At 38.1% G+C, this 20,879-nt stretch overlaps 1 protein-coding gene across 8 annotated transcripts in view; it reads right to left on the reverse strand.

The window, feature by feature from the left end:
• The window catches only part of CCDC91 (coiled-coil domain containing 91), a 562,122-nt gene that overhangs the window by 66,039 nt on the left and 475,204 nt on the right, over positions 1 to 20,879 (reverse strand). For all 8 annotated transcript variants that reach the window (XR_010610984.1, XR_010610983.1, XR_010610982.1 and 5 more), the window contains exons 2-6: positions 20,570 to 20,630; positions 20,381 to 20,459; positions 11,787 to 11,944; positions 8,558 to 8,746; positions 4,683 to 4,787 (exon numbers count right to left, since the gene is read on the reverse strand). Coding sequence is in view for 5 of the 8 variants with exons in the window: in XM_065672375.1 (XP_065528447.1) it covers positions 4,683 to 4,787; positions 8,558 to 8,746; positions 11,787 to 11,944; positions 20,381 to 20,459; positions 20,570 to 20,599 (561 nt within the window). In the remaining 3 variants the exon portion in view is untranslated. The remainder of the gene's footprint in view (positions 1 to 4,682; positions 4,788 to 8,557; positions 8,747 to 11,786; positions 11,945 to 20,380; positions 20,460 to 20,569; positions 20,631 to 20,879) is intronic.

Below are 20,879 nucleotides of genomic sequence, written 5' to 3' on the forward strand. Positions count from 1 at the left end.
GGGATTGTTGACACATCCATAAATACGTTTAATTCAGCAAAAAGATGCATTGCTATCTGTGAAAGTGCCTTTCCTGAAATCCCCTAGTTTCAGTGTTCCATAATTCTAAACCCTGACCTGTGAAGTTTTCTGGAAATTCATTTATAAATTTAGTTGCAGGTACTGTAGGTAACTTCTTTTCACACCTATTTTTCATTATTAGCATTCTGTCTCCTCTATGTCTGCACCTAAAACCAACCTAAATATTTTCTTAGAAGATGGTATTTAACAGGATGTAAGTCATATATTAGTTTTGCAAGAAAACATACATTTTCTAGTACTGCAGCCACAAAAAGCACCTACCTCCAAGACCCGTTTCCAATCTTCTGTAGCACACCTTTTCCAGAATCATAAATGCACTCTTCTGGAAGGAAAGGCCAGGAAAGCAATGACAAGGTGTTGCCATTTATGTGAGAGAGGAGTTGGAATGCATGGAGCTCTGTCTGGGGGTAGGTGATCAGTGAAGAACCTACAGGTCAGGATTAGCAGGCAGACCAGCACAGCAGACATTGCTGCATCTGCCGGCTGTAGACCAGATGGTCTACAGGAAGGTGATGTAGACGAGGCCACCTTCAGACAACAGGAAGAAGCCTCACATTCGCAGGCCCTGGTGCTCATGAGGGATGTTATCCACCCCAGTACTTTTTTGAGGAACAATACAACAATCCAGGAGATTCCTAGAGCACATTGCAACAATGTCCTAGCACATGCAGGAGCAATCTCTGAGGCACTGTGTTGGACCTGATACTTAAAAACATGAAAGGGCTGTCTGGGAATATGAAGATCAGTGGCATTCTGCCTTGGCTGCATTGATCATGAGATGGTGGGGTTCAGGACAGGGGAAGGACTGGGACAAAAAGCAGGATCACAATGCTGGACTCGATGAGGAGGCTCCAATCTCTTTGTGAGTCTGCTTGGAAGAATCCCATAGGCGATCCCTAGAAAGAGGGATCCAAGAAAGCTGGTTGCTATTCAAGGATTAACACTGACAAGCTCAAGAGCAGCCCATTGTGACAAGCAGGAAATCAAACAAATGCAGCAGGAATCCTGCATGGATGAACAAAAACCTCCTCACTAAACTCTGGCAATAAAGAAGTATACAGGAGGTGGAAGCCAAAGCAGGTGGCCCAGGAGGATCGCAGAGCTGCTCTCCAAGTGTGTAGGGATGCGGTTAAGAAAACCTTGCATATAGACTATGCATTTTTGCTGTTTACACAACCCAGATATGTCAGTCATCCCTATATCTCCAGAGCCAACTCAAAAAGAGAAAAATCTGACTCAGCCTATGTTTGAGTCCAGGCTTTCAACCCTCCTTCTGCAGTCTGAACTTAAGGTGAAATTATTTAAAAATTAACTGTAGCATAAAACAAGCTACAGCTATAGGGTTGTGGGGTTTTTTGCTATAAGCATTCTTGCACACTATGAAGCTTCAGTACAGGAAAACGGTAATTTTTTTCTTAAATTTATATAGAGATGTTGGGGGAGAAGTATCTCAGAAAGGCATAAATTGTTCCTTCCTTTCACTTACTAAGTTCACTGATTTGTGGTAATAAACACATCAAGGCACACTTAACTTGCAATTAGAAATAAATCTGTCAGCCCTTGTTTCATCAGCTTCTCTGGAATGGAGATAACCTTTGCAGCCAAAATGATACAAAATTAATTTCAAAGGTGAACTACAGTTTGAAGAAAGAAAGATTACTCATGTTGTACTTTATTTAAGGTTTAGTATAATGGCAAAAGACAAATTCTTGGATGTTATTCCACCACTATCATTATTTTTCCCCCCAAGATCTGCCCCCTCCAATAGAAAAATTGGGCTCTTTATCAAAGCAGGCTAAAGACATAGCTGCTCACATGGGGGTATGCTGTATTTACTGAAGTACTAACACACAGGAACATTTCTTCCAGATAAAGTTATATCTACCAATACAGGATAAAAAATTTAGTCACCATATGGCTAACTAGTATTAGGAAACATGACCATTTCACCCTGTCACTTTAACTGCAAGTGCTTCCAAGAGCTTGTTTTGCTAGACATCCAACTGCAAGACTGCTTCTTGAAATTACTTTCGAAAATGAATGTTTATACAAAGCCATTGCTTATGTATATTAAAAGCACAATACAGGGGTCTTCCAAAACAGGAAGCTTTCTCTCTAGGATCATCTGTGCTCATTCCAAGTACGTAAACTCTGACACCTCCCTACTGTCAACATGAACAGGCCTATTGTCCAAGGAAGATGTGCATTTCAGATTTCTCTCATGTCCTCAGGTTTCAGCCACTGAGACTTCTCACAATATGGACAGCTGACGGATCACACATTGTAGTTCTGGTGCTGGCTAGAAATGGACAGTGTTCCTGTACCAACAACAAAACAGAAGCTGGGGAAGTTAAGAGATCCCAGTGTGTTCTCAAATGCTGGGAAGTATACATATTACAGGCAAAATTATATTCCTCAGTTGTCAGCACTGGATAAGAAAGGAAGAGGTGAAGACAGATGGAAGGCACAGAAGGGCTGAGTTCATCCGTTAGGTGAGCAAGGTCAGTGGGGAAATAGAGAAAACGAGTGGGCAAAAATCCAGTGATGCAGGGAACTAGGAAGGAAGAGGTGCCTTAGAAAAGACTTAAACCAGAAGAGTTACCCCTTACTCATAATCAACTGTGTCCTATGCACACCATGCTTTCTGTGTCCAGATCAGTGCCATATGGTATCACAATTATAGAACAAGGTTCCTTACAAGAAGTATGAGCCCTTAGACAAGATCACATTGGGAATAGTGGGGAAGGGTGACACCTATGATTAACTTCCCACTCCTTAATCTGTATTAGTACCTTCTATTCACTTTTAAGTGCTGTACTCTTCCCCTTCTTGGAGCACTATTGAACTCAGTCCTCAGAACCACAGCTCTCCAAAGCTGCTTTTCCCTTCTCAGCAACTAACATCCCTACTTACTTCCAGAACAATTTCTGTCATCATTGCAAAACTGAATTTTGTCACTAGCAAGACAAAATTAGTCTGCTTGCTTCTTGTTCTTGGAATTGCAAAACTGTAATGCCAACTCTTCTCCAAGAGTTTTCATTATAGGAAGCTCAGCTTGTAACAACTAGAGCTAGTATTTACTTATTCAGCCATTTATTTAATTAATATTGAGATAACTATGACATTGAATCTAAAATACAAGCTCTTAATGTACATTATGAAATATTAGGAGACAAATTCTGAAAGCAAGAAACTACATGGAGGTGGGGGCAGCAGTTAGGACACAACATTAAATACTAAAAGAGGAAAAAAAAATCAAGAGGATCCATATACATTAAATCAGGCACCAACATATTAAGTCAAATTATTTAACATTCCTTTTTCAAAGCCTTATGAATTGCAGAAAAACAGTACTAATAAAAGGTATCTGATATTCAAGTGTCATGAAAGTAATTTTGACTGTCAGCTCTCAGAAGACTCACTTTCTCTCTGATTACTCAGATTACAGAAGAAAGTGAATAACTCACTTTCTTCTCTGACTTGATTCTGGCTGTATCCAGAAGACAACAAGAGGAAGTACATGAGCTGTTCTACAAAGTAAGTTAAAGGTTATGACCCTTTCGTTGCCATTCCTGAAAACTGCAGTACCTGACTCAAAGAGGTATGATTCAGGAAGACTGATCCTTGCAAGCCTCAGTAACATATCCGCTACTTAAATGCTTCAGCTTGAAGAGCATTGTGAAAGTAGTAAAAAATAATATCCACTAAATCTATTGTGAAGAGTTTATGATGATCATTAACTTTAGCCAGTATGATATTCCATGAATCAGAAGGTTTTAAGCAAAACTTATTTTTATAACATAGCTAAGCAAACACTTTTTTCACTGAGTAGGATGTCACACACATAAGAAAAAAATTAGATGAGCAAAAATTCTAGGAAATACAGCAGGCAAGAATTCAATGCAAATTATTGCAGCAACTCTTACGTACAAATGGGAAACAGCGAGTAGCTACATAAAAAACCCCAACTATACACTGCTGCAAAAAGATTAAGTGAAGGTGAACTACCAACAAGAAACTTCTGAAATGTTGTTAGTCTAATATTTAGTTTGTCCTGCTATAACACTGTATGAAGACAGAAAACTTCAGTGAAAGATCTGTCTTGTATGTGGGACTACACACATGTATTCAATGAACAATGTTGGGGTTTGTAATGGAAACGGTTTTAATTCTATTGTCTAGCATCTAGTTATACTTCACAGTTTTTATTATGCAATGCAAACTATTCCATATTTGACTCAGACAATACTTTACAAATATCTGCCTAGTTTTAGCCATATATAACATAGCTACACTAAAACATGCTCTGTCACACTGTTAAACACACATCTCCTGTGCAAAGTGGTTTTTTCAACTGTTATGCAAAATAGGCCATAATAAAGATGAGTGATTTGAGTTACAATAATGTACTTAGAAGTGGGCTGTTAAACATGTTCCTCTTAATGTCAAAAGTCAGCCACTGATCTAAAGACCTTAGAAATTTTTTAAATAAGAAAGTCTTTGGAGCAGATGTGTAGATGCTTATAGTTTTTCTCAGACATAAGTGTAGTCTATACAAAACCCTCCTGAAAAAAAACAGTATACTACAAGAAATAAACTACCTGTAGCGTATTGTAGTGGTCTTGATGTGACATTACTTTTTCTTTTTTTTCCTTCAAGAAATCCATTTCTAGAATACTGTGTTTTTCCAATAAATCTTCTAATTCCTGTAAAGTTTACAAAATAAAATGTGAAGTTACAAACACATGTGAATTGTGAGAATCAACTGATCATTCCAACTAATTTAATTTCTGAAGACTACAATATTTGTTATCATAATATACACAGAGATAAAGGGCTGTGGAAGAAAACTCTGCAGGTTTTAAATGGAGGCAATGTTTTCAAGAAGTACAAAGTAACACAAAATCAAAGGCACGTTCTATAAGAAGCAGATAATGTCACTGGGTTTGTCTAGTGTGGAGAGAAAGAGACTGAGGGCTGGCCTCATCACTCTCTGCAGCTTCCTGAGGAGGGGAAGTGGAGAGGGAGGTGCTGGTCTCTTCTTCCTGGGATCCAGTGCCAGGACACATAGACATGGTTCAAAGCTGTGACAGGGGAAGTTCAGACATGACATTAGGAAGCACTTCTTTATTGAGAGGGTGGTCAAAAACAGGAACAGTCTTCTTACAGGGGTGGATGATGCCCCAAGCCTGTCAGTGTTTAAGAAGCATTTGGATGCCATGCTTACTGCAATGCTTCAACTTTTGGTCAGCACTAAAGTGCTCAGTTGGATCAGATGATTGTTGTAGGTCCCTTCCAGCTGGAACTATTCTGTTCTAATTATTTCAATATCTTTAATCACCTGTTCTGTCTTTCTGCATTTGAAGAACAGCATATTAAATATACTGTTAGCAAAAGGTTCACTAGAAGAACAGAAATCCCATTACATACAGCCCTAATGATCCCTACCTATATCTCCAAATGATAACAGTTTAAAAAATACTCTGTGATCTTGCAGAGAGCCAGTCTAGAAGCCTGCCCACCATGAACCAAGAGAGAGGAAGGAGAGCAACACTGACAACAAACTTCAAAATTGTTAGCTGTACAAACGGCTGAAGATTTTTATTTTTAACTCAATGTAGATGTTCTCCTACCAAACTGATACCTACTACACATAAGCTGTTAGCACCCTTTAAGTTGCTCAAGAACAACTATTTCTGCAGCCATGCAGGAAGCCAGTATAGAAACAAATGACTGGCCAGATCACTGTACAGCTATTCAAACAAAGTAACAACTAAGAGGGTCATAACGGGGACAGAAACAGCACATCTCCTCAGTTATCTTGCTTCTGGACAAAACATTAAAAACAGTTCTGGAGATTCAAAGTCTTTGATTCTACTGCAGAGACAGAAACTGATTGTGCAACACTTCAATCCAGACCCTAGCTCTCAACCTAAGTCCTACAGAATTACAGAATCATAGAATAGCTAAGGTTGGAAAGGACCTCAAGATCATCTAGTTCCAACCCCCCTGCCATGGGCAGGGACACCTCACACTAAACCATGTCAACCAAGGCTCTGTCCAAAACACCAGGGATGGAGCATTCACAACTTTATTGGGCAACCCATCCCAGTGCCTCACAACCCGCACAGGAAAGAACTTTATCTTATATCCAATCTAAACTTCCCTGTTTAAGTTTTCCCCTATTACCCCTTGTCCTATCACTACAGTCCCTAATGAAGAGTCCATCACCAGCATCCCTATTAGCCCCGCTTCAGATACTGGAAGGCTGTTACAAGGTCTCCACAGAGCCTTCTCTTCTCCAGGCTAAACAGCCCCAACTTTCTCAGCCTGTCTTCATATAGGAAGTGCTCCAGTCCCCTGATCATCCTCGTGGCCCTCCTGTGTTCTTGTTCCAGCAGTTCCATGTCCTTTTTATGTTGAGGACACCAGAACTGCACACAATACTCCAGGTGAGGTTTCACAAGAGCAGAGTAGAGAAGCAGGATCACCTCCTTCGACCTGCTGGTCACACTCCTCTTGATACAGCCCAGGATGCAGTTGGCTTTCTGGGCTGCGAGCTCACACTGAAGCTGGCTGATGTTCATTTTCTCATCGACCAACACCCCCAAGTCCCTTCTCCGCAGGGCTGCTCTGAATCTCTTCTCTGCCCAATCTGTAGCTGTGCCTGGGATTGCTCCGACCCAGGTGTAGGACCTTGCACTTGTCATGGTTGAACTTCATAAGGTTGCCATCAGCCCACCTCATAAGTGTGTCAAGGTCCCTCTGGATGGCATTCCTTTCCTTCAGCCTATCAACCGAACCACACAGCTTGGTGTCATCGGCAAACTTGCTGAGGGCGCACTCAGTCCCACTGTCCATGTCACCGACAAAGATGATGAACAAGAGTGGTTGCAACACCGATCCCTGAGGGACACCACTTGTTACTGGTCTCCAGCTGGAATTGAGCCATTGACCACAACTCTTTGTGTGCAGCCATCCAGCCAGTTCTTTATCCACCGAGTGGCCCATCCATCAAATTGATGTCTCTCCAATTTAGAGACAAGGACGTCGTGTGGAACAGTGTCGAACGCTTTGCAAAAGTCCAAGTAAATGACATCAACTGCTCTACCCCTGTCCATCAGTTCTGTAGCCCCATCATACAAGACCACCAAATTGGTCAGGCAGGATTTCCCCTTAGTGAAGCCATGCTGGCTGTCACCAAGCACCTTGTTGTTTCTCATGTGCCTTAGCATGCCTTCCAAGAGAATCTGCTCCAAGATTTTGTCAGGCACAAAGATGAGACTGACTGGTCTGTAATTCCCCGGGTCTTCCATTTTTCCCCTTCTTGAAAATGGGGGTTATATTTCCCTTTTTCCAGTCATCGGGAACTTCACCTGACTGCCATGACTTTACAAATATGATGGACAGTGGCTTGGCAACTTCATTTGCCAGCTCCTTCAGGACCCACGAATGGATTTCATCAGGTCCCACGAACTTGTGCAGATTCAGGTTCTTAAGATGGTCTTGAACCAGATCCTCTCCTACAGTGGGCCCAAGGTCTTCATTCTCACAGTGCCTGTGTCTGCCTTCCAAGACTTGGGTGGTGCGGTCAGGGCCTTTGCCACTGAAGACTGAGGCAAAGAAGTCATTAAGAACCTCAGCCTTCTCCAAATCCAGGGTAGCCAGTTCTCCTGATAGCTTCCAGACAGGGCCCACGGTGTCCCTATTCTGTCTTTTTATTTGCTACGTGCCTATAGAATCCTTTCCTGTTATCTTTAACATCCCTTGTTAAGTTTAACTCTAATTCTAGTCGTCTTACAGTCCATTCATGCTTCCTTTCCAGATCTCCTCTATACACTTAATTCCTAGTAAAATCAATTCATTCCAGACCTCCTCATCATTGACTTGTTACTCATCCTCATTTTTATTTCCTAGGACGGCTTGATAGCTACCAAGAAGCAGTATTAAGAACAGCAGAAATTAAACTTACTTTCCAATGCCTTAGTGATCTTTGGACGCATAACTACAGGCATAGCCCTTGTCTAGTACTCTTATCATATTAATGTCAGAAGGAGTATGAAGAATTTCTTTATCAGAGCTCCCAGGAAAGAAAAAAGTGTCCTGTGTTATATTCATAAGGACAGGAAAAGACACTATGAACTTCACTGACCACACGCATCCAAATCATGGGGAATCTCTGTATCTTTTAAACCACTTGTCTCCATGATAAAAATGTATCTTTTTTTCTTTTCTTTCTTTCTTTCCCCTCCAGAAAAAGTTTCTAAAGGAGAACCTGAAACTTTAGAACAAATTTCAGCCTAAAATAGACACCAGATATGGGAGGGGGAGGGGAGAGTATTTTGGCTAAATTTGGACGATTTCTCTGGATTTGGGATAATTTCTACAAAAAATGCACTGTGAATCTTTACCACCTACATATATATTTAAATCCTATATAAATACTAAACATTTTTTATTAAAAAACTATTAATACCTTTTTGATTTTTAATTTTTCTTCTTCAGCAGTGCAAAGCTTGATTTTTAGGTTAGCAACAGCTTGATGAAGGTAGCTCTTTGGTTCATTTGTTCTCTGTGTCTCAGCATCAACTAAAGCAGTGGTTGATGTAACTGAAGTCTTGTCTTCGATTACATTCAAAGACATGACTGGAATATCTGCTTGAACCTAATTCATACAAGAAAAAAAGAAAAGGAAATTATAAAGGAAATTTAACATTCCAGTCAAGTCAAATTCCATTCCCAGATGACATTACAGAACTTAAAAACTGCAAATACTAGGGTTACTTTTTTTAAACCACACTGTTCTGAAATTGGCCACGCATGCTTTTTTATGTAGGATGTGGTGGCCAAAAAGAAAGCTCAAACAATGGAACAGTAGCTAGTAATTCTAGAGGGATTCACGTCAATCCTTTCGATATCCTCAACTGCTTTTTAATCAGACTTTAGGAGAAGGCTTTAAGAAGGATGATGGCACAGATAGCTCACTTTCCAATGAGGCCAAAACACTCAAAAGAGGTGAAGAGACAGAAGAGAAACTGAATCACCTGTCTCAAAGCATCACGCTTACGTGGAAATAAACTCTCCTTGGATTAGTCACTCCATGTTTTCACCCAATGCAGGCTGCAAATAGTAGTTATAGAAAAGGAACAGAAACTTTTTGTACTAAAATAAACCTCATCCTGAAGCTAGAGCAACAGAATAAGAATAACTGGGACATGGCTACAACATTTATTTAATGCCATTTCAGTGAACTGTAGAAGTACTATAACTGAAATGGAGACTTCTAGAATACCCAACCCTAAACAGACGAAACTTCAGTAATAAGCCCGTATCTTCTGCGAAGCACACAAACAAACACAGTGAGGTTTAAAATACTTTTGTGGTATATTTAACAAAAGCCAAAGCCTCCCCCCCTTAAAAAGATGGGCAGGAGGGGCAGAGGGAACAAAACTTGGTTTATATCACAGCAAAGGAACTTGAAAGGAATGAACCTGTAAATTAATTTCAGCTGTCACTTTTTTAACATCAATTTGAAAACAAAAAGCATTTGAGATTTGAAGAATAGTGGTGAAAGGAACATCTCAATGTATTTACTAAAAAGAGGTTTAACTCCATTACCTTAACACCTTTTATTTCAAACAGACACTCAAATAATAGATTGAAAAAAGCCCAAACAAAAATAGCTGAGATCTTGACTGTCCATGGATATATAAGATCCAGTAGGCAAAACAGCCAGAAAGAAAACTGCAATTTCTGCTCTGAATTCCCATTCTGTAAGAAGCAGAGAAACCAGATATGCCAATTCTACTTTGGAGAACTACTGAAGATCAGAGTTGGGCACTGCCAAAACCTGTCATGTTTGAACCTGAAACATTGATGTTTTTTATAACACGAAACCTCAGGTGTAACAGGTTTAAATATTTTAATTTTACGTTCACTGTTTTCCTTCAGTTTTATCCAAAGGTGGAAAGTTTGATCTCCATTTTAAAATAATGCTGAAGGACCTCCTCTCAACTCCCTTTACCTCCTGCGTTAAGAAGAGAGTTTACGGAACTATGCGCCTGTCTAGCTGACCAGACCAAGATGAGAAAAACTGAAACACAGTTATTCTAAAATTCTAAAATTAGAATTTGCATATATACTTATTTACAAGTAACAAAATGCATTTCTTATTTTCAGTAAGATTACCTAATCGAATTATTTTTAGCTTAAAAAAATTACACCTAGACCTTAATATTCGGGAATATCCAAAGTGCTCTTTCCAGAGAACACACAAGCTAAAGTAGCTGGCCTAGCTCAAACAAGAAAGGGTACAGGTTATTCACATCTCACTGTTAGCCAAAATCAAGTATAGGATCTGTTGTTACTGAAGAAAAGCGTATTTTGATCATCCTGCCAGTAATAGAAATTTACTTATCAAAACATTGTCAGAGAGGCAGATAAAGAGCTTTCAACACAGAAAATGACCCTGGCTGGCATCAGTCAAGAAAGAAAACAAACACTCTCTCCCTCTCAAGAGAAAAACAACCCAACTTTCAGATTTCTAAGAAATTTCCTCTGGTATCATTTGCATTTGGGCACATGTTCTCTTCACTTTTTATAGCCTTTCCCCATAACATTAGGCTGGGAACAGATACAAACCAGTAACTAATTCATTACTAAGACTGAACTACTGGAGCTGTACTAACCACAGTCTTTTTGAAGGTGCAAACGCACAGATACTGCTGAAAAGAAAACCAGTAAGAGTCAGTTCAATCAAAAGAAACATTTGTACAAGTTTTTTAAATAGCACTAGATAAATGCTTGTAAATGGTCAGACTATGGAAATCTGACTTAATTGTGAAGAATAAAAAAACAAGTAAGTGCTGAAAATGAGAGGGCTGCAAACAGCCAAAAATATTGATTGGTTCAGAGAAAGACGAGCACTTTCTAACTCAAGTATACACCACTATGCATCCCGAAAGAAGGAATTTTACAATAAATAAACTTGTTTAAATAGGTGTCAATGCAATCAGTGGCAGTAAAAATTCACTTGGTAAATCTATTTAATTCCTATCCATGTAAATCTAGCTTTTCTGTGCTAATCTCCACACAAAGTATTTTCCCTCCCTTGCTCATCTGTTTAGTTAAAAATAAAACACTTTCACCCCCACCAAAGAAGCTAAGATCAGTTCTCAGCAGTATTGCAGCCACTAAGAGAGATCAAGATCACATAACTAGGACTCTGTCAGATCACAAAAAAACCCAACCTTTAAATGTAATGGGGGATGACAAGTAAAATATAGTAATACAAATAAAATTAATTTTATAATAATTAAGTAAATATTAAAAGATAATTCTTTAGACCTAAAACTACTTGAGAAAACATACAAGTATGACATATATGTACAGCCATAATCGTTACAGCTTTACATAGTTCTTTTAGAGAAACTTCCTGCTATTGATTCCTAATTTCATGCCTAGCAGCATGCCTTTAACTTTTAGTAACTTTTACACAGACCCTCTTGCAGTCTATACCAAATTACTATGGTGCCTCACAGTTATAGGATTTAAGCATAATCTAAAATTATTTTTTTCAAAGTCTGTACTACAAGACACCAAAGACCTTTTGGTCTTAAAGGGCAACTCTTGCACAGAAAAGATACAATGCCAAGATACTTAATACATACTGTTCCCCTACTGAAACACAAACATTGTGGTTTTACCTGTTCTTCAGGAACAGCAGGGTTTGTAACATTGGTGGCTGTTTTAATAGCTTTTGCCACATTATCACTTGATAAACTGAATGAGTCAGAAGGAACCAGGCAGGAAGATGGCACCGAGTGCTCCAGGAGAACATCAGGAGATATATGGACTTCAGATACTAATGCAAGAAATAAAAAACAGAACACAGAACACAATATAAGGAAGCATTAAAAAAATACTTCTGGTTCTGAAACCCATACCTACCAAAATCCATTACACTAGCAACAAGTATAGTCATATTAATATAAGGTTATGTATCTCTTACAGTCTGCTTGCACAGCTCATGTATTTTTGAGTACCATCAACTTAAGGACATTTGAAACTGTACAGTCACACTAAATTTAGACTTGTAACTTACACAGAGGTTTTACAAGAACCCTGCCATCAAAAGCAGCAATTTTAACTTTCGTCTTTTTGCATTCACATAACCTTTCAGCTTTGGCACAATCTTTGATCAGTTTAGGTCAACTGTAAAAAGGTACTAAAAATTTCCTGAGGATTGAAATTTTTAAGGTAAAAAACCTCAACTGTCTTTGAAGACACATACAAACAGCTTACCAAGACACATGATAAAAGCAGGTTTACATTTCATAAGTTCAAAAGATAAATACGTCTCTAGCTAATAAAACTTAAGTGTAATTAATACTGAAGTGAGAGCTCTTCCACAGTAATTTCCAGTTATGCCATAAAAATCCTGAATAGTGGATCATTATTACCAACTCAGCACAAGAGAAACTTGAGCACTTTTATAAAAGATTCAGACATAAAATAAATAAAAAGAACAGAGAAAAGAAAGCTTTGCACACATTTTGGCCCCTTCAGGAACCTGCTTAGTTAAGGTTCCGTGGGATATACCATAGAGGGGAGGAGAGCCCAAGACTGTTGGTTGGTATTACCCAGGTGAAGTTCCCGATGACTAGAAAAAGGGAAATATAACCCCATTTTCAAGAAGGGGAAAATGGATGACCCGGGGAATTACAGACCAGTCACTCTCACCTCTGTGCCTGGCAAAATCTTGGAGCAGATTCTCCCGGAAGGCGTGCTAAAGCACATGAAAAAGACAAGGTGCTTGGTGACGGCCAGCATGGCTTCGCTAAGGGGAAATCCTGCCTGACCAATTTGGTGGTCTTCTATGATGGGGCTATGGAACTGATGGACAGGGGCAGAACAGTTGACATCATCTATCTGGACTTGTGCAAAGCATTCGACTGTCCCACACGACGTCCTTGTCTCTAAATTGGAGAGACATTAATTTGATAGGTGGACCACTCAGTAGATAAAGAACTGGATGGATGGCCACACACAAAGAGTTGTGGTCAATGGCTCAAGGTCCAACTGGAGACCAGTAACAAGTGGTGTCCGTCAGGGATTGGTGTTGCAACCACTCTTGTTCATCATCTTTGTCGGTGACATGGACAGTGGGACTGAGTGCGCCCTCAGCAAGTTTGCCGATGACACCAAGACGTGTGGTTTGGTTGATAGGCTGAAGGAAAGGAATGCCATCCAGAGGGACCTTGACACACTTATGAGGTGGGCTGATGGCAACCTTACGGAATTTAACCATGTCAAGTGTAAGGTCCTACACCTGGGTCGGAGCAATCCCAGGCACACCTAGATTGGGCAGAGAGGTGAAGAGGTTCAGAGCAGCCCTGCGGAGAAGGACTTGGAGGTGTTGGTCGATGAGAAAATGAACATCAGCCACCTTCAGTGTGCGCTCACAGCCCTGAAAGCCAACCGTATCCTGGGCTACATCAAGAAGAGCGTGACCAGCAGGTCGAAGGAGGTGATCCTGCTCCTCTACTCTGCTCTTGTGAGACCTCACCTGGAGTATTGGAAAACCAACTAAAATGATGCACCAGGCAATTCTGATTGAGCAGACAAGTTGTTTCTTTACCTAAACCCGTCAACTCACAGTGACAAAACTAGCATGACACTGATCTTTGTGGTGTTAGCATTCATCCTTTGGTGACGATGACCATAGCATAGTTCATATTTAAATAATTTATTGCAGAAATAAAACTAGAAACTGAGTCTGGATACACAGGAGGAATGGAGACTCACAGAGATCAAAACTTAAGGTATTCACATATTCAGTGGCATCCATACTAGATATAAGACTTTATTTTTCAGATAATACAGTTTTATGTGGAATCAAGCTTTCAGTGATTCCAGTTATTGTAACGAATGCTTCGCATTTTGAGGGTGAAGAAAAAGCAGAAACAAAAAACCCACCTCTGAAGCTGGCAAAACAAAGTTTGGAAATGAAAAGCAAGAATTGGTGACCACCTCTGAATACCATGGTTTAAAATTATTCAGCTAAATACATGATCTTGCAAAAGACAAGAGAAGGCGGCAACTCTCCAAGGTATCATTCAAACATCTTTTTCACAAACCTTCTTTTCACTTTCAGCAGTGTTCAGGATTCATAAATTAGACATTCCTAGAATTACATGTAATTCTACGTCTGTAATTCAAGCTCACTTAATTCATTTTTCTTTTGTATATACTGGTGAAATTGCATTAGCATTTTAGTTTAGCTCAAAATTTGGTTTTGAAGATGACCCCTCCATCATTTCCTGCTTGCTGTGCTTTAGTTATCATAATGGAACAGTTTCAGAACTCCCAAAATGAAAACTTGCCTCTGATAAAACTGTCTGACTCAACTCCAACAAATAATGGACATTCAAGTCCACAGCACCAAGATAACACTAGTCTGAAATAAAACTCCTGAAGCATGTAGTATGCATATTGGCTTCTCAGCACCACTTACAAATCCTCCCCAACTACTGCACCACCTGCTATGATACACAGTTATACACTACTGATTTCCCAATATTAAGAATATTCTATAGTAGGTTTGTACGTAAGAACTGACCAAACTAATAGAAGAGATTAGTAACAGCCTGCAATTTTGCTCACGCAAGAAAAAAGTCTGTATCTTCATCTTTGTAATGAAGCTCAAACAATTATTAAAATAATGGGGAATCAGAAATTCTGAAAACAAAATAAAGATGAACATGAACTATTAGATCACATTCCATACTTCATACTGAGCTTCAGGCTGAAGACATTAGATATGAACTCTACCACTGAACAAATAAACATGAGTAACATTTACTAATTGTATGTTATTTATATCCGGCAATTAACAGATGATATGCCATCAGAGCCATGAGAAACAGACCGTATAATAATTCTTTCACATACTTTTGTAGAACGTTGCAAACTACTTGTAATGCACTTCTCCCACATGCAGGTTTCAGCTGTTAAAAATAAAAAACCACAGGAAACAAAAACTATATTTCCATCCTCAACTACCCATGTCTTTGATGATAGAATTCAATGACCCTTTAAATTATACTGTATACACTGTAAATTGTACCACTGAACATTTTCAGTTAAAACTAACATTCATATAGACTGGGTTTGTGTATCCAAATTTCACTGATCTGCTTAAATCCCAGGCCCACACAGTTGCTCAAGCACAACTGTAAGAGACAGAAAACTGTATTCTACAAGGCAGGAATTTCTGTCAGCTATAATGTCAGAGCTAGAACACAGGGAGCTACAGCCTGCATAATGCTGAATAAACAGCTTAGGGAAAAATAAACTGAAAATTACCAGGTTTACAAATATCAACCAATTTATTTTGCCAATACACAGCAAACTAGCACAGAACAGAGTATGTCACATGCATTCTAAAAGGCATATGTAACACTCATTAAAATTAATCATTAAAATTAGTGAAAAACAATTTATGAAGAGCAGCAGAATCTGTTAAATATTCTTGTTTCCTATGAAACAAAAAGCATCAATAAATATAATTCCAAATAGACAAAATATTTCCTGTACTTACACTGCTTTTTGCTCAATGTAAATGGAGAACTACTAGAAAGGGTTAAATTACTTGAAGAACGAGTAGAGAGATACAGTAATAGATATCAATTGACACCCAATATACCAGCAATAAATAGTGTATCAGATGGCATACATAGTATTCTGCAAAGCTGTAGGAGCTTTAGTAGTTTCCTTAGCAATTTTCCCTTTTTTTCCCTTTAGCAAATTTCCCAACCTTTCCCTTTCCAAAACCAACACTTTCAATCACTGTATTTGCAGATCACTGATTTACCAGAATGAAGCCCATTTCCACATCTGTTATGGCATTAGAATCAACAAGCAAATGTCTACATAAGGAGATAACAATTTCTCTGTTGACTTCAACAAGCATGAATGTCCTCCTATCAACAGGAAACATATGGCTGCTTCTTTACACACAAAAGTTTACATCAACATATAGACAGGAAAGAAAAAACACTTTAATGTACTTTCAAGGTGATTTGTTGTAGTTCACAGCAGAAAGCTCTTCCCTATATTTTAGTCCTTCAAAGCCAAACTACCCCAGAAAATAAGTAATTGCATACACTATTGCAGCAACTTAAATCAAAGGCCATATGGAAATACTAATTTTGTTTCCTAACTTCTTATTAAAAGTACAACTTGTATACAGCTACCAAAAGTTTACAACACTGCAACCATCTAGTTGAACTTCAAAACCAAATCTTTCAGTATTCAATAACTACACAAGAAAACTAAGAACTCATTCTCATCGGTCTTGTATTGTTTTTTTTTTAAGACATAGGTTTCCATAAAACTGCCAAAATATTCAGGCAATATAACTGTCTTTTAAAGCAGTTTGGCAACTGTAAGGAAGAGAGAGAGGGAGATGATATGTATTCTAATAAATATGCAACAAGACAATCTTTTAACTATTCCAGATCGTCAAATCTGAAAAGTTAGCCAACTCATTTTTAAAGCTGCATACCCCAAGTAATGCAAATCTTAGCAAAAGAAAATTACCTTTCCAGAATTAAATAAGGCTGTATTTCATTCTCAACAAAGACGTCTGAACCTGTCCAATCATGGCAAAGAATGAAACGAATTTCCTCCAATCTCCTTAGGGATATCTTAGTTTCCTACTATTTTCCACCCCTCCACTACCCCTCCCAAATCAAGATGTTAGTATTCTACAGAAAAAAAAAGTAAATTCTTATGAAAAGAATTGAAAACATCTATTTCAATAAAACAGCCGAAAACAGCACATTTCAAGCCATGCAAATTAAAAATAAAAACAGGCACTTCAATACTCCAGTGCACACTTATCAAAATGAGAACTGACATCGCTCATAATAATTAATACAGACAGCCTCTTAAATTCTTCTGCTATCCAAGAGGACCAGTGATAAGACACTAGAATATTCCGTAATTTATTTTAGAGTTCTTAAAAACTTATTTTTCTCTTAGTTCTGAATGATATTTAAATCTGAGGATTAAACATAAGGCTTCATACTCTGTCACTGTTCATAAACAGATCTCATCTTTCCAAAGATCGACTTTTTATTCCCAAAGTGTTTTGCTGATTGGCCCTTTTTCAACTTTACAAAAACAAGCTAAGAAAACAGCGATGTCTGACTAGTTCCCCCACATCTCTCCGAAGTCCAGATGATGGGTGTACAAATAGTGATTCTTCTTAGCACTTCCTCATATTAAGGGTGGATAGAAAAAAGGAAATCCATCACATATATAATGACACTAAGTAAGAAGGATTACTCATTTCTATCTCAGATAAATAATCAGAAGGAATAGACCCAAAATAACAGCTGGTTCTTCGGACTTTGCTAACAGTAGTAGAAAAGACATCTAAGTAACCCCACTACACACGTGCTACTTTTCTTTCACCACTTCCGCATTCCTCCATACTCATAATGCATACTATCTCACAGAGCTGATGTCTTTGGACCAGCCCTACTCTCTGTTTCAATGTTTATTCAGCATTTGGTAGAATGGGTTCCAATTAAAACTTGAAACCATGAAAGATTAAAAAGTAAACAGATTTTTTTTCTCACTTTTATAATTTAGAATAAAACCAGAATAAATTTTTTCTATTAGGTGACATTGCTAGATAAACATAATGGAAAGAGATGCACACTTTCTGGTAGCTGTCCTAGTGGAAGGGGAAAGAACGGCATATTTCTGCTGTATAAATTCTTGTTCTTGCCTTCTGAAGCACCAACCACAATTAAAAAACATTTTCCAATTTGGAGTGCACAGAAAAATGCACAGAAAAAAACTATTTGCACATGCCAATAAACATTCTATCATACTTTAAGCTTATTGAAAAAGTGAAATCAACTTTCAAATAGATAGCAAGAAGCTCAAGACAAAATTAAAGGGCAAAACTCCTCACTATAGAGGCTCTAGAAAAAATACCTGATTTTTTCCTTCATGCTGGGAAATACTGCAACAGGTTACAGTGTTGCTTTGTAACTCTTTACATCTTACAAATATCAAGGATGCAGAAAATTTATGACTCCAAAAAGTTCACCAAATCTTGGGTGTATATAATGGTATCACACTTGATAGCACCATAATACATTTGAGTTTCTTACATTTTTCAGCAAACTTTACTGACTGAAAAATTGCTAGGGTAAGACAAGAACAACTTATATATAAACATAAATAACATTGGGTGGACAAACATTAACTTACAAGTCAATGCCTAACAAGAATTTTGATTGATGCTATTAATATCTTGCCCCTTGCAATAAGTTAAATTATTCCAGCAACATTTGCATGGAAAAATCATGTAAAGGGTTTTACATTAGTAAGATATTCTGAATGCAAGAGGTTATCTTTTAAATACCTTGGTACAACTTCTCCCAAGACTTCTGTGTCACTTACAAATCACACAAAAAACTTCCAGGATACTTCCAAATCATTTAAATTATATGTGCCTCGCTAGTTATAAATTAGACTTCATGAGACAGGCACCACACGGCTATATTGGATTTAATTTAAACACATTAAAATATGATAATGAATTTATGGATTTTTGAGTAACGACAGTCAAAATGACAAAATTAATAATAAAGTTATTTGGGAAAATACAGTTTCCTTGTTTTCATAGAATCATAGAATCAACTAAATTGGAGAATGCGGGCATCGATCCTGCTACCTCTTGCAAATCTTATTTGGTTTTTATTAGTTTTATTTTAGCAACACATAAAACTATCCTGGAACAAATGAAAGTCAGTAGCACCAGAAATGAATAAACCATTTAAAGATTATGATTTATGGAGATTTCATATTGACACAAACCCGTCTTATTTTTAAAATTATAATTATTTTAATTTATTCAGCATAATTATATAATAAGAGTTAGAAATCTTTAATTCCTGACCAAAGAATAAAATGTGTGGGGTTTTTTTTATTCAATGCTACTAAAGTGATGCTTCTTTCTGCAAGTAGTGAAGCTGAGACTAAATTCTCAGAACAATGATCAACTGGCAATCAAGTAACACCTCCTCAATCTTTTAGTGCTGCTGATACTGTACATTTATCCACTATCAATGAGCTTTCATTAATTTCTTAAAATCCAGACATGCACTGGGCATTTCTATAAATTGAAAAAATAGCTCCATAATGTTTCAGCTTCTGTGTGAGATAAAGGATGTATAATATATTTTCTAACTTTAAAAACTTAAATAAAAAGAGATGATCCCCGCCCCCCCCCCAAGCAACTAAAAGATTTTAGCACAATCAAAGAAACATAATGGAGGAAGAAACATGTTTGAGCCCTACTTTTAAATTTACTTTTTGTATGTTTTCCATTCATTTGCACCAGACCTTCCATACTCAAAAGTAGGAACATCATTTGTGTGACAAAGCTCTGTTTCTTCTTCCCATGAGATGCCAATCAGCCTTTGAACTGGACAAAATGTACTTCTCTTTCATTCCTCAAGAAAGTTTAACTCTCTGCAGTTTCCCAAAATAATTACTCAGGAACATTATTATGCTAGGTTTTCGCCACTTCCTATTCTTTCATTGTTTCATTATTCTTTCACCCTTCTGAATACTAATATTTACAGCGAATACAGAAAGACAGCAATACATTATTAAAAGTTTGTCCTGCGCTCAGCAGCAGCAGTCATTTTTTCTCCTTCTTGGTAGCTGGTGCAGCACTGTGTTTTTGACTTTCAGCCTGGGAACAGTGCTGATAGCACCGATGCTTTTAGTTACTGCTCAAATGTGTGGTCTGGCCAAGGACTTTCTGAGCCTCATGCCAGGGAGAAGGGAAAGCTGGGAGAAAGCACAGACAGGACACATTACCCAAACTGACCAAAGAGGTATTCCATACCACAGCACATCATGCCCAGGATGTAACTGAGAGTCACCCGGAAGGGCTAGTGGACTGCTAGTGGAGTAGGTATCAGTTGGTGCTCAGTCGGGCGGGGTGGGGTGAGTTATCAGTTGGCAGGTGGTGAGCAGTCATATTCTCTTCCCTTATTATTTCCTTTGTCGTTATTATTATTGGTGGTAGCAGTAGTGGTTTGTGTTATACCTTAGTTACTAAACTGTTCTTATCTCAACTCGTGGGAGTTGCATTCTTCTGATTCTCCTCCCCATCCCTCCAGGAGCAGGGGGAGGGCAAGAAGGGGGGGAGTGAGAGAGCGACTGTGTTATTTATGGCTGACTTTTATAGTGATTTTATCGATACCTGTAGGGAATGCTGCCCAAGCAATAGCAGGGGATGTAGTCTGCTTTTCACCATTTCCAAACTCATAACTCTCTGCTGCCTAGAAACACACACAAAAAGAAAAATACATATTTTATAACATGCTATAAATACCTTTAAAAATAGTTGAAAATAGTTACATTTAAAAATTAAGTCATCCAAATAGCATACCTCAAATCCTCCAAAGTCATCGTCATCCATTTTTCAACTGGTATCAGAATATAGCAGAAATCTTGATTAAAAAACAAAAAAACAAAAAACCATTAAATTGCTATATCCTATTTACTCATAAAATACCAATAAAAACTGCAAAACCAAAAGGTATGATGTTAGCTTTAAAAGACAAAGCAAGGTAAAAGAAGTCATTGTTGTCACATCATAAAAGCCCAGCAGTACAAAGTAATACAATGCTCTTCACTGCAGGAATATGGCTATATTTCATTGGCCAGTCTTGTAAGAGGAATGTGCTGATATTATGATC

Source organism: Lathamus discolor, chromosome 1 (genome assembly GCF_037157495.1).
Source record: "Lathamus discolor isolate bLatDis1 chromosome 1, bLatDis1.hap1, whole genome shotgun sequence".
Lineage (NCBI taxonomy): Eukaryota > Metazoa > Chordata > Aves > Psittaciformes > Psittacidae > Lathamus > Lathamus discolor.